The following is a 13919-nucleotide window of genomic DNA, read 5'->3' on the forward strand; positions in this document are numbered from 1 at the left end:
ACGAGCAAGCTCGGGAAAACTGAGTAGAGAGCCCGCCGCGGTGTGCTGCTGCTGCATGCCGATGCGGCGATACGGTGCTACACACACACATACACAGACACATGCATATAGCAGCAGAATCTGCACCACCACCCACCACCGTTATGCCGCAGTATTATGTGGGTACTGTTTGTTTGTAATGCGCCGACACGTAATATACAGACACTCGATTCGAAACGGCGTGCGCGAAATTTTATCCGTGGTCAGTTTCAGTGGTAAGTGCGTATGAATGGTATTTTGTCTTAATTTCATTAAATGCTCGAGTTTGTAAAGATAAGTAGATTGTGAATCCGATCCACGAAGAAATTTTACAAAAATTATAATTCATTTATAAATTAATTATGCTTCCTGGATATGAAGCAGTTTCTTTTTTCAACCCTTCAGAAAAACGATTTTGGATGAATTTGCTTTGACAACGTGATAATTATGATTTCGAAATACTATATGATTGAGAAGACTTATTGAGCATAATTTACAGTTGATAATTATTGAACCACATCAACTTATACTATATTCATAATTGCAACGAAAGAAGACAATCTTTAGAGACTCGCTACTTGATTGTCAGTCTTCATTTGAAAATAAAACAAATGAAGATTTTTTATTTTATCGACCTGTTGTGCGAATGACACTGGCCTGACTTATCGACACAGGGTATTGAAACAACAAAATTACCTACTTATGCGCTTTTAAATTAATATTGCAATTGAAAAATATCAAAAAATATATAAAAATATTATATTTAAGCTATGTTCAGTTCCATGTAGACCAATAATAAAAATTTTTATTTTCCATTGATGAATTAAAACTTTTTATCTTTTCTAGCTTTAATCAATTTATGAAACTTCAAAAATTGTCAACATTCGATGTGAAGTCAATAAATTTTTGCACGAATATATCAAAATTATGTTTTGAATAAAATTCTTTTTATTCTACTTTTATTAACTGCGCGGTAAACACCATCTCTGACCTATCAACCGCAGACAATTTTATTGCTGTATCAAATTCCATGCGCTATACATTGCATGCACGCGCCAAGACTTAGTTTGCCTTTTGAAACCCGAGAGATCGCAAAAAGATGCATGACAGCAACGGCGTACTTTGCACCGACTACATTTTATCTATGATTCAAATTCTGGACAAGTATATTGTTTTTTTTTCACGATAATCCTAGAAAGCTAAGGTGGAAGCGATGAGTTTGAAAATAATTGTCTGAAATTTCTACTTGTTTTTATGCTGTTCAGAAATTTTTTCATTTAAAACCTCAAAAAAACTTTGGGGTAAGAATGATTTTTTAGCTGATATCGGCTTTCTTTATCATTATTTTTTTGGTACGATAGCTTTGTAAGAAATACATGACATTTCAATCACTGTACTTGCTACCGATCATAATAATAAAAATACAAAAACAATATGGATTAAATTTTAAAATTATAACTCGTTTACATTTCAGATTATCTCTCATAAAATTACGGAATTCGATCGACGATTGCCCATAGCGTACGTCCCTCACGTCCAGAAGCATCACGAGGCACGATCGCGCTCTCAGATCGTCATCGTGTATGTACAGATCGCGATGACAGATCGCAAGTTAATCGACCGCGCGCACTTTTGATACCGAAAAACGAAGCGGCAATTCATTCTCAGAGGTGGATCCAAATTTGCGCCGAGTATATATATCGCACAAAACGCAGCATGGGTTGCTCGCAGCGCGAGATGACGACGATGGCCCTGCAAGTGCAAGAGCGTACACGTATGCGTGCCGATCGTCGTACGTACGCGTACGTATGTATGTATATAAAATGCCCTCCTCCGAAGACGAAGACGACGAGAAGCTGCGACGAAACACGTACATATACGTACTCTGCTACATAGTCGTGTTCATGCGTGTATGCGTGTTTATATGCGTAAAATAATCTTGCAGTCGGCCAGTTAGTCGAGTCTCGACTCTGCCACGAGTCCGTCCGTCCGTCCGTTCGTGCAGACCGTCGGGTCGCGCAGCTTCTCTCAGCTCGTACATTATATATATAACGCTGTGCGTGTAGTGCGTCCCTCCCTTCCTCCTCACAGAACGCGGAGTTTCGTCGAGACGTCGGTATTATATCTTCTGCTTGCGACGACGTGAGCCAGTTCTTTCGATATAGCATAGTGGTAGTAGTGGTATAGATAAACCTCCAAGTATAGCCGCCCCGCGATCGACGAGTGTGTGCGAGAGAGAATAAGAGAGAGACTTTCGTTATTTAAGCCAAGAAACCGGTGTGACTTCGAGTGCATATACAACGACAACATAGTGGGTGTTTTTCTGCCGGTTTTTATATATACAAGCCGAGCGACTTACTGTAATATACATCGAGATCGACGCACGTAGCTCAGTACAGTACACGGAACCAGTCGCGATTCGAGGATCTAACTTGCGAGGACAGAGAGATCGGCTGAAAAAATGGGTGGTAAGCTAAGATCGCACCTTTTTTGTGTGTGTCTGCATGCTGTGCGTGCCGCATTACATGGAACTTTTATTCCGATCGAAAAAGCCTGTACACACGCGGCCACGATTTTTGCGGCTTATCGTTTGGCTTATCGCTTTTTTGAATTCGTTTCGGAGTCGTCGAATTGGCCAGTTCGACGACGACGGCGGTTCGATTGATACAGAGACCGGACCGGACGAGAACACGTAACAATATACTCGAATTTCGCATGTGTGTTCGATCGACTCTCGCCGAGAGATGCTTGAGATTGAATCGAGACGATCGCGTTGAGCTCCCGCAGACGCGTCACGATCCGTCATAGGATATCGATACTCCAACTTGACTCATGTCTATTGTACGGCTGAAAACTTTCCGGTCTCGATCGTCCGAATACTTTTATACGGGGGACCCACATTCGCGATCTTAAAGTGACTGTAATTTATCGTTCTGCTCGTTGAATTTATCTTTGAATATTTTGTTTACGCGAGTAATTTTAAAATGCCACCATTGCACGTAGTCAATATACTTGATTATAATTATACATAAGCGTGCATGTAAAGGCGGTCCCCGCTCGACGTTATTATAAGTTTGCCATGACGATGCTGCGTATGTATGAGACGGCTATCTAATTAAATTAGCGATAAGCCCTGTACACATTTTGTGCTCTTGAATACTCGGTCAGTAGTCTTGAATAATGACTGATTGATTTTTGACATTTGTAATTTATCAATTATTAGGTAATTGTTCGGCTCGTGCGAATCATTCGTCTGCTGCTGATGTCTAGCTCCCCAACGTTGAATTTTCAAGTATCTTTTCAATTTTTCTTTTGCTATAATTCCAACTTTCGTTATTCTAATCAGTGGTCGAAGATTAAAACTCCAAAAAATGAATAAATTTCGATCCCTCGATCCTGTTTTTAACGATTAGTATTTTTAAATTTCCTAACGAGTCAATTAGACGCGCAAAAAAGTATGCCCGCAATATTTGCTTGGAGCGCGAGGGAAAAAGTAATGCGATCTAATAATAGAGGGAGAGAAAAAGAGGTATCTTTAAATAGGTAAGCAGCTCTCTCGCTCTCTCTCTACGCGCGAGGAAGCATTACACACACCTCATGAAGAATTGCGCTTATTTATACGCGAGCGCAAACTAAAATTATATAATTGTATGCGACTCGAGGCTCTCTTTTTTGACGTCTCAAAAAAGAGAGGCTCTAGTAATTAAAAAAGATTAACGTGAAATTGCCCATATGCGCGTGGGTGTTCAATGAGCTTTGTACGCTTCGTAATTATAATATCGAACGATGTATGCACAATGTGTCGTTGGCAGAAAAAAGCCCCGCACGATCCTTCCTGCAACTCTCCGTACATTTATGTGCATTTTGCAAGAAAAAAAAACAACAATTGTCGTCGTTTTAAGAAAAAAAAAAAAAAAAAACGATGGTACGCGATGCGTAAAAAACACGCGTACAAAAGTGTGATGTCTGTGCTCGTAGGCAGGTAGGAGCCTCGCATTGTGCACGCGCGCGAATATCAGGCGTACCGTAACACGACTCGGATTTCGTCTCGTCTCGTCGTCGTCGCCGCTTCTTTCGTATCAAAAACTATATACGTACTTATGTACGCTTCGCGTATCATACCTGAGACTCTCGGCGGTGCTCGCGAGATATTTAGGTACCCACTGGCAGTTTTCACGGCGCAGACAGCGTTTTTGCGCAAAAAGGCGTGTATTTATACGTGGTACAAAGTGACGCTTGCCGCGCGCGAGCGAAGATCTGGCGCACATTAAAACGACAGCGATTTATTTAACTCGCGCGTACTGCATCTTGTCTTTTTTGTATATGATTTATTTATCGATGCTGGCTTAATTCATGAAAATAGTTTCATTGAGAGTTCCGGTTGTTTTATCCACTTACACTTTCTTGAGCAATTGAATATCGAGAGAGAGAGAAAAATCGGAAAAAGAAAAATCGATTGGTTGAAAACAAATGTCCTATACGATTGCTTACACGTGCGCTCGAGCGTCGCACATTGGCGAGAAATCATTTGTAAATCGAAACAGACGTCTACGACGACGACGACGACGACGGCGACTTATGTAAACGTCTGGAAATCTGACTTTTTGAAATCAGATCTAAAGTATGACTGTTATCGTGTAGGCGTACGTTGCATTTTGTATACACACATACGTATCGATCCATCGGCGCACCACTCGTTCGAATTTGATTTATCATTATGTAATTACCGAACTATAAAAATTGACAATTGCGTCTGTATTTTGGATTTTGCGCGCTCACACTCAAAAGTCAAAATTGTCCTGTTAATCGACGTTGTACACACATGACGCGCGTTACACGATTCTCTAAAAATATATTTTCTACTTTGGATGTTTGCCCAGTTCTCGAGTGTTTTACTTTTTGTTGTTAGAGACACCTTACACATTCGGCAATTTCGCGAAAAGAAATTAACCCGACACGAATACCATGATGGGATTATGCTTGATTGGAGAATTAAAGTACGAGTGACGTTGTACGTCATGATTTTCAAATCGAGGAACAATATATGAGCTTTTTTAGAATGACCTAGTTTTTTAAACTCAATTTTATAAATTTATCAAAATTTTAGCTTTTTTTGTTCCATGTATAATTTTTAAATGACTTTTTACAGGCTTTGCATGGGTAACTTTGGCGACCAACGATTCCTACTCGCTCGGAGCTTTGGTTTTGGCGCACTCGCTGCGCCGTGTAGGTACGCCTCACGACCTCGTCGTACTCATCACGCCCGGAGTTTCACAGTCTATGAGGTGAGAATTAATTTCACGGGTGTTTCTGAAGTAAAAAAAAATTAATTCAAATCGTGAGCTGAATTTTCTGCCATTAACGACGACGATTGTGATCTTGGACGCAGCGATTAATCAATCATTCGCATTATTAGAGCTATTCATCAAAGATATTTTCGAGCGCTTTTATTTTCATCTCTTGCCTGGTTAAAACTTAACAGTATAATTGCCTTTCTCTAATCATGCCAATCTGAATCAGCGCCAAAAAACTTGACATTGACCATAAGTTAGTCAATGACGTTGTTGATTCCTGGAATTTGTACTATTGATATTTTGTCGATATTTTTTACAACACGAAAGAAATTTTTTTTTATTTGCTGCTCGCCACAAATGTAATGAAGATATCATTAATTATGATAATTCTAGGGATAAATTAGCCTCAATATTTACTCAAGTCCAAGAAGTCAATGTATTAGATTCAAAAGATGACACGAACCTGGCAGTTCTCAACAGACCAGAATTGGGTATCACATTTACGAAATTACACTGCTGGAAGCTGACTCAGTACGAAAAGTGCGTGTTCCTCGATGCAGATGTTCTCGTAAGTACCACACAACCAATATTTACAATAACCAACATAAAAAAATCTCATTTCTCTCTCTCTCTCTTTCTATCCGAACTAGGTCATCAAAAATTCCGACGAGCTGTTTGAGCGCGACGAGCTATCGGCGGCGCCGGACGTCGGCTGGCCCGACTGCTTCAACTCCGGCGTCTTCGTGTACGCCCCGTCAGATGCGAGATTCGCCGATCTCGTGGCCTTCGCCAACAGCCACGGCTCGTTCGACGGCGCCGATCAGGGCCTGCTGAATCTCTACTTCCACGACTGGGCGCACAAGGACATAGCCAAGCATCTGCCCTTCATTTACAACATGTGCTCGGTGGCCATGTACTCCTACGCGCCGGCTTACAGACAGTATGTTAATTCGAGCTTTATGCTAATTTCGCATTCCGCATGAGTTTTACGTTTACGCGCCAAAATCACAGGTACGGAGAGAATGTGAAAATCGTGCACTTCATCGGCAACACAAAGCCGTGGCTTCAGCATTACGACACGGCCACGGGGATCGTGCAGCCACCACCGGGCTGCGCTCACTTGCAGCCCCTCATCCAGACTTGGTGGAACATATTCTGCGACAATGTGCACTCCCAGCTCTCCGACAACATGGTGAGACTCGATGTCAACTCTCAGTAGTTTTTTTCTTCACTGTCAATGTATATTTGGTTCAGTACGAAATACAAATGTTGAGTTTTATTTCTAATTATCACATGGTTATGGCCAATAATAATTTGTTTTTAATAATTTAATTTAATCTATTAGCTCAATGTTTTTATTGGTATTCGAATGAGTTTTAGATAAGATTTTTATCAACTATCTATGTAGACCTTTTGATTAATTGATTCATTAGTGATTGTCTTGCTTAATTTTATTGTAACCAAAATTCACTTATTGTACAATAGATGTTTGCAAACAGTGTCAATTTTTTATAGATCGAAGGTAGTTTTTGTAGATACACGTTGTTATATTCTCAATTAAAAATCTTCCTATGTAAACGAAAAATTGGCACTGTAACACTCTTATTTGTAACTAACGAAAGCAGTGTGCACCTTTTTTTTTGTCTTTTGCATGACGCTTTCAAAGGCTGACGAGTTTGTGACGACTGACTGGCGTATCTCTAATCCCTCTGCGAGTCCTTGCTCGAATCACGATCCATTAAAATCCCATGAGAGATTTCGTGAAGATGAATTTTTGAACGAGCCAGATTTTTCAGAATTTAAAGATCCTTGGGAAAATTACTGCGAGCCAGTGAAATATCAAATTGATCCATCGAATGAAGCGGCTACCTCGCAAGAACATGACACATTAGATTCATTATCTTGCAGCAGCAAAAAACATTCGAAAATAGAAAAAATCGATCCGAACTCGGCTCAGTGTAAATTCGTAACTCAGTCCCGAATTGTGAACGATGATGAGGCTAAAGACACGCAAGAGTACACGATCAATCACGGCTTAAATGTAGTGAATCGAATAATAAATCAATACGAGCACACGTGTAAAACAATCATTAGCGAAACGAAAAATGATAACGTACCGAGCATATCATTCGATTCTGGTCCTTTAGACAACCCACTTCCTACTGTCGATCCGTTCAATGTAGAGAAACAAACTGACTCGAGTTCTTCCAGCAAAGTAGATAACAAAACTGTAAGTAGCTTATCTGCCTTGTAATTATTAATTTATTAACTTTGCACTTTTTGTCTTTAATGCATTAGCATTGTTTACTATGGTTAATCGTTTTCATATTTTATCCTAATTAATCTATGAAAATAATAACAAACTAAAAAATTTATATATCATGCAACAGATAAGACTATAAAGTAAGCTGTATATGAGTAGCGGCGTGTCGTCACTCAGTTCCTGTCCTATACTTGCCAGGTGGGGCGTGACACGCGCTCCTCGATAACATATTACTTGTATCTTCCATTTATGTTCGCGAAAATTATAGGGAGGCATTGCTGGAGCTCTATCCAAAATGACACTCGATGAAGTGCGAACCGAGGAGCAATCGTCAGTAGACGAAGGCATGCGAAAATTTAATTGGGAACAGGGTCAAATTGATTACATGGGCGCTGATAGCTTCGATAATATAATGAAGAAAATCCATCAAACCATTGCGGCTGGTGAACCTTCAGAATCTACTGAGAAGGTAATTTGAAACCTTTTTTTATAAAATTTTTCTTTCTGGATCTGTGCCGTACACAAGTTGCTGAATTTATAAGCTTATTTGATTTTAATCATTATTGAATATGTTGTGAGAATTTTCATTACTAATAATTCCTAAGTTTCTTATTATTATAAATTTTTACTACGCTTCAACTAAAACTGAGTATAAAATATTTTTATCATAATTTTCGGTTTTAGTTTTTAATAACATTGAACACCATCGAAGAATGAAGTTACTGTAAATATTACAATATTCTATAATAATTAACAAATGAAGATGTCACTATCCAAAAAAACGTACTAATTATACTTATAATATTTATGGAATTGATTTTATCTTGATTTCTCTTTTTGCAAGCAACCTTTGGTTTCAGTCCTCAGGTAAATTAATACTCTCAGAGCTTAATATTCTTAAGCTAATATATTTTATTTTATTTTCGCTCTCACCAGATTGAAATAATAACTTTTCGAGCTCTAACGAAATTTGATATTTTCAGAAAACGCAAAAACACGAAAAAAGTACGGAAAGCGGTCAGATGGAAGCAGCTGTAGAGGCGACTAATGTTACTAGACCTGGTACGTCTATATTGAAAAAAGTTCCGACTGCTAAAACAGAAGCCGATGGCGAGTCCAGGCAGCGTAAAAAGAATTTGCCGTGACAGGAAAAATAAACTTGAAAAAGATGACGGATATAATAATTTGAAATCCAAAATACTCATTAAAATACCTTTTATCTTATGTGATTGCAAAATAACTTGTATAAATAATTGAAATTAGTAATAATCACGTACTTTGATTTTTTTCGGTCGAAAGTGTCATGGATACATAAATTTCATTGCATAAGACTCTTAAAAACTTAAATAAGTTCCATTAGTTACTAGTTTCAAATAGGCTTAAATTTGAATAGAAGAAAATTATCGAAGCACTTTGTAAAAAATTTGTAAAAAAGGACGTTTGTGTATTAACCTTATACTAAGAATATAAGATTCTCGATTTATTTTTCTTCGTGTAATCTCGTATTTTGTGGCTTTATTATAAGAATTTCGTAATGATTTCATTTAACGAGGAAAAATCGTAGGTTTATTTTACTCATCTACCTGTCTAAGGCAAAACATACTTCCTGCTCTAAAATTGGATGCTAAAAGTAGTCAATTTTTTGATTTTATTGGTAGATGAGTAACTTTACCGGAGTAATAATCGAGATTTTAAACCGCTCTAAAAGTTTACATTTATTAATAAAAAGTTTGTCTTGCGCATTAATCAGTAAATTTGTAATCGATTTTATAATTTAATTAATCAGCGATGTGAAAGACTGAACTTTGTTGCGCCCAATGAAAAAAGAACTGCTTATCAGCGTTTAATAGAAGTCCGCAACGAGAGCAACTAACAGATCATGGCGTCAGTTATGAGCATTGTCGCGTGGAGTAACAAATTTGCTTTGTTAATAGGGTAAATACACTCGGCAACAAAATTATCGCAACAAAAAAATTCATCGAAATTTTGTGGATTTTCAAATGCTTCTATCTTGGGCTAGATTTATCGTATCGACACGCTTTTTTTTTTAATTTCTTGGAAATTTTGTCCTCTTTAAATCCATATAAATTAAGATAAGATTTGAGTTAATGTTGAGTTACCAGTAGTATTTGAGCGTGACCCTAAAAATTACTGAAAAAAAATGACTTTTTGAACGTGTACCAGTACCACAGTGATTTTTTTATCGAAATCTAACATACACCATCGCAAAGTGCTCTTTTTAACGAGTAATTTAAAAAAAAAAAGACCTCTCTACGATTTTTTTAACGCCCTGTAGGTCGATTTGAAGATACCATTTAAAGTACGTGAAATCCCCCGTTTACCTGAAATCAAGACGATTTTCTGGGCATTTTGCGTACATAAACCGTACCTTCAAATCGACCTACAGGGCGTTAAAAAAATCGTAGAGAGGTCTTTTTTTTTTTAAATTATTCGTTAAAAAGAGCACTTTGCGATGGTGTATGTTAGATTTCGATAAAAAAATCACTGTGGTACTGGTACACGTTCAAACAGTCATTTTTTTTCAGTAATTTTTAGGGTCACGCTCAAATGCTACTGGTAACTCAACATTAACTCAAATCTTATCTTAATTTATATGGATTTAAAGAGGACAAAATTTCCAAGAAATTAAAAAAAAAAGCGTGTCGGTACGATAAATCTAGCCCAAGATAGAAGCATTTGAAAATCGACAAAATTTCAATGAATTTTTTTGTTGCGATAATTTTGTTGCCGAGTGTATTTTTTAGCTTAAAAAATGCTTTATGAAAAGAATTACTGCATTATATAACAATTATTATCTTAAGTTAGTTTTCAGTTTTTCTATTTTTACGTTTTTGATTTTGAAATTACACCTCATTGTTCATAATTTGATAATAAAGCTTTGTAATGAATTAAAATAATTAAATATATTTATATACTTAAAAACAATTACAAAAATAACTGTGTGAACTTTTTAAATAGATACTTACCTAATTATTTTTATCAACTAACTTTATTTCAGTTAATTCACAATTGTTTACTTGATCATATGTACACTTATATGCTCCGCAACAAAATTATTGCAACAAAAATTTTGATCGAAATTTTGTCAATCTTCAAATGCTTATGTCTCCGTCAATTTTGAATGTATTGAGAAGTTTTTTTTAGTTTTTTTTGGAAATTTTTCTAGTATGAGGCCAAATATATTTTGAATAGATTTGAATCAATTTCGAGTTGTCAGTCGCACTTAAGCGTAATGTATCGTTTGGACGTGTATCTGGACTACAATCATTTGTTTATCCAAACTTGACATACACTATTTAAAAGTACTTCAAAGTACTTATTGACGAATAATTTAGAAAAAAAATCCTCTATGATTTTTTTTTGCGCCCCGAAGAATGTTTTAAAAGTACTTTTTGAAGTACGCAAAATGCCTCGTTTAGCTGAAATCGAGTTTGCTCAAATAATTGTCTTGCTAGAGATAGGACTAAGATGAATTATCTCTAATTTACCATTTTCTTTACCTTTAATATGATCTCGAATTTTTTCTTTTAATCTGACGAGACCAAAATTTAGAGGAAATTGTAATTTGCTCAGTTGATAAACATATTTCAATTTTAGGCCAATAGATGAATACAAAGAAGTTTATTGTTCAACTTTTATGTTATCTTTGATTTTTGATGTATTTTTAGTTTATAAATTCGATTTTTGACAACAAATTCGAATTTCTCATCAAATTTAATATAAAAAAATCCTGTTTCATCATTTTTTTCATATTCACCCTAAGTAGAATAAAATTTGAATTTTGAGCCCTTATACATCCATCACGATGGACCCAGGGTTCATTTTTAAATGAATTATTCAAAAGTAAATACTTAGTTTTTATTTTTTCGTGGGGGACATTTGACATAGCTCATATGTATGTGTTTGCCTAAGTTTAGATGTATTGTTTTTTGCAACTAGACCACAGCTGTGATAGGCAAGGAGATTCGTTGAAAATAATCTTCTTTTCATCTAATTAATGAAGTGTCTAATATTTACATTTTTTTAACAATCATGTGACTTTCAAACTAATTTTTTTTGATTTTTAATTGAATAATGATTAATCCTTAGCTTATGAATAAGTAAAGATTTAATTTGCTAAAATTTTTGCTAACGAATCCATCGTTTATTGCCACTTCAATGAATATTTTTTATTTTAATTGTACTTATTATACAATTTTAGAAATTCCAGAAGGAAACTTGTCAAATCCTGCTCAAGTGGTTTCAATTATCGACACTGAGAGGATATCATTGGGTCAAGGGGCTCTAGTACAAGATTTTGAGCCTGTAAAAGAGAAAGACAGCCCAAATGAATCGGAGAGAAAAGTCGATACCCAAATAGGATCGCAAGAAAATGTGGCACCAGCGACCGATGCTTTAAGCTCAACATCAGTGGTCAGAGTCGAGCAAGAAAGTGCTCAATCAGAGTCTCAGATTCTGGTGGTTTGTCCGAGGCCACAGGAGACCGAAATTATCAACAGATCCGAAATAACTTTGAATATTTCTGATGTCGAATCCAGTCCAATCGATTTAACGACATCGATACCTGCGCAAGTCGATTCAGAAACAACATTAGACGTTGAAAAACGAATTAGCGATCCAATGATTGAGTCAAGATCGATCAACGCGTGCTCGGTCGAATCAAGTAATTTGCCTTCGCAAGCCGACCCAGACGAAGCTCCTATCCCGCCGAAGCGAAAAGCCAAAAACTCCAAGGAAGCAGCCGGTAATACCGATCCAGCTACGTAATCATGGATAGTGTCGTTTACCGCTGTAATGATATAATTATTATTATTATATTCGTGTTATCTCATAAAATTGTTACTCATTTTCCTAACAAAGGCAACGTAATAAAAATCAAAATGGATAAAGTATAAGTAATTGAAATTGTGCATTGTTAAAAATAAATAATTATTAAGTCTCCTACTAGCATTAATAATTTTAGTTCATTGATGAATTAAAAAAAATGTCCAATATCTTAATTATTGTAGAATTTACTTTTTCCTTCTCATCTTAATTATTGTATAGTTTTTCGAGATATTTTGCTTGGCATGTTTGAGGATGATTTTCAAGGTCATAATTGAATATTCCGGTAAGTTTGATATGGCCATTAGAAAGTCGAGAAAATTTCCTATCGAATGCAGTAGTCAGTCACTTTTTTTTAATGAGTTTTGATACTTTTCAGCAACTTAGAAATAGAGTGAATTGTCGAATTTACGTTAAATTATGACTTTTTGGCCTGTATAACAAAAAAGTAGTAAGAAAAAAATTAACCATCTTCAACGTTCATGTTCAAGAATTTCGTTAACTTTCTTAACCGACGAAAATAGTAACTATTGTGTTAGGCATTGTTGTTTTTTCTTTAAATAAAGTGCATGTAGCTTCAATGTTAACATTTTTCATTTTTGCTTATTAATGCATTTATTAAAAGTTTATTCAGCCTAAATATGTCAAATTAAGTTTTGAGGATGATTTGAGAAGTAATATCCAGAATTTAAAGAAGTTAAGTGCACAATGATCCGGTAAGCTCGCTTCGCTCGTGATGCTAATGTCGGGGCGAGCATCAAAATTCGAAACTTAATTAGAGTCGTATTTTAAAGTTTAGTATGACTCGCTACGGTCACAATGCTAAAAGTGAAGGAAAAGAATTCGCATCGCATGTAACTGATTTTATGTAAAAGTCAATAATAACCATAACCGCTTTGTTTTCTGCACAATCAGATGGCAAATCAAGACCTCGATGCGAAAGAAAAAACAAATGCTAGTCCGTATGTGCATTGAAATCTTGAATTAATTTTTTTATTTTGAATCTATTTGGATAATTTTAAAAAACTTTTGCGCGGGGATGGAAAAAAATACTATTTCTTACACGGGTGACCCCCTTGTAAGAAAATCTACTATTGTTTAATTACTCATTAGTTAGTTCGTTAAGGGGTAATTTTTAACATACCAATCAAAAGCTTGGAACTTTCTCTTTCAGAAAATATATTTTTTATTAAGATGGTTGATCTTTTAAATTAGTTATGAACAATAAAAGACCGCGTCCCTAAGAGCCCGTGTTAAAATCGCGATTTTCAAACTTGTTTATCTTGAAAGTTAGTTCGTCAACCACATTTTTTTTTGGAATCTCATTTTGAAGATCTAACAAATCGATTGATATAAGTTTTATCATGTTGGATGATCTTTTGTATATAATGTGTAGAGCCTCCTTAAGTGTATTTATTATTTTTAAGTTTATGGCCTAAAGATGAATGGTCAGTTTAAATGTAAGAAGTTTATTATTCATTTGAAACTAAATAAATAAA

At 35.9% G+C, this 13919-nt stretch overlaps 1 protein-coding gene across 4 annotated transcripts; it reads left to right on the forward strand.

Moving 5' to 3' along the window:
- The first annotated feature begins 1987 nt into the window (after positions 1 to 1987).
- LOC106654382 (glycogenin-1) lies at positions 1988 to 12491 on the forward strand. 4 transcript variants are annotated; one of them, XM_014374203.2, is made up of 9 exons: positions 1988 to 2486; positions 5168 to 5303; positions 5706 to 5880; positions 5963 to 6252; positions 6324 to 6504; positions 7844 to 8044; positions 8420 to 8442; positions 8559 to 8637; positions 11798 to 11886. In XM_014374203.2, exons 1-8 carry the CDS (start codon positions 2480 to 2482, stop codon positions 8611 to 8613), a joined length of 1068 nt encoding a protein of 355 aa, XP_014229689.1. In that variant the 5' UTR covers positions 1988 to 2479; the 3' UTR covers positions 8614 to 8637; positions 11798 to 11886. The 4 variants fall into 4 exon arrangements, with proteins under 4 accessions (XP_014229689.1, XP_014229691.1, XP_014229687.1 ...); XM_014374205.2 differs by having other exon boundaries at positions 8436 to 8442; XM_014374201.2 differs by lacking the exon at positions 8420 to 8442 and having other exon boundaries at positions 11798 to 12491.
- Positions 12492 to 13919: the final 1428 nt, after the last annotated feature.

This window comes from Trichogramma pretiosum, unplaced genomic scaffold (assembly GCF_000599845.2).
Source record: "Trichogramma pretiosum strain Unisexual culture from Peru unplaced genomic scaffold, Tpre_2.0 scaffold47, whole genome shotgun sequence".
Taxonomy (NCBI): domain Eukaryota; kingdom Metazoa; phylum Arthropoda; class Insecta; order Hymenoptera; family Trichogrammatidae; genus Trichogramma; species Trichogramma pretiosum.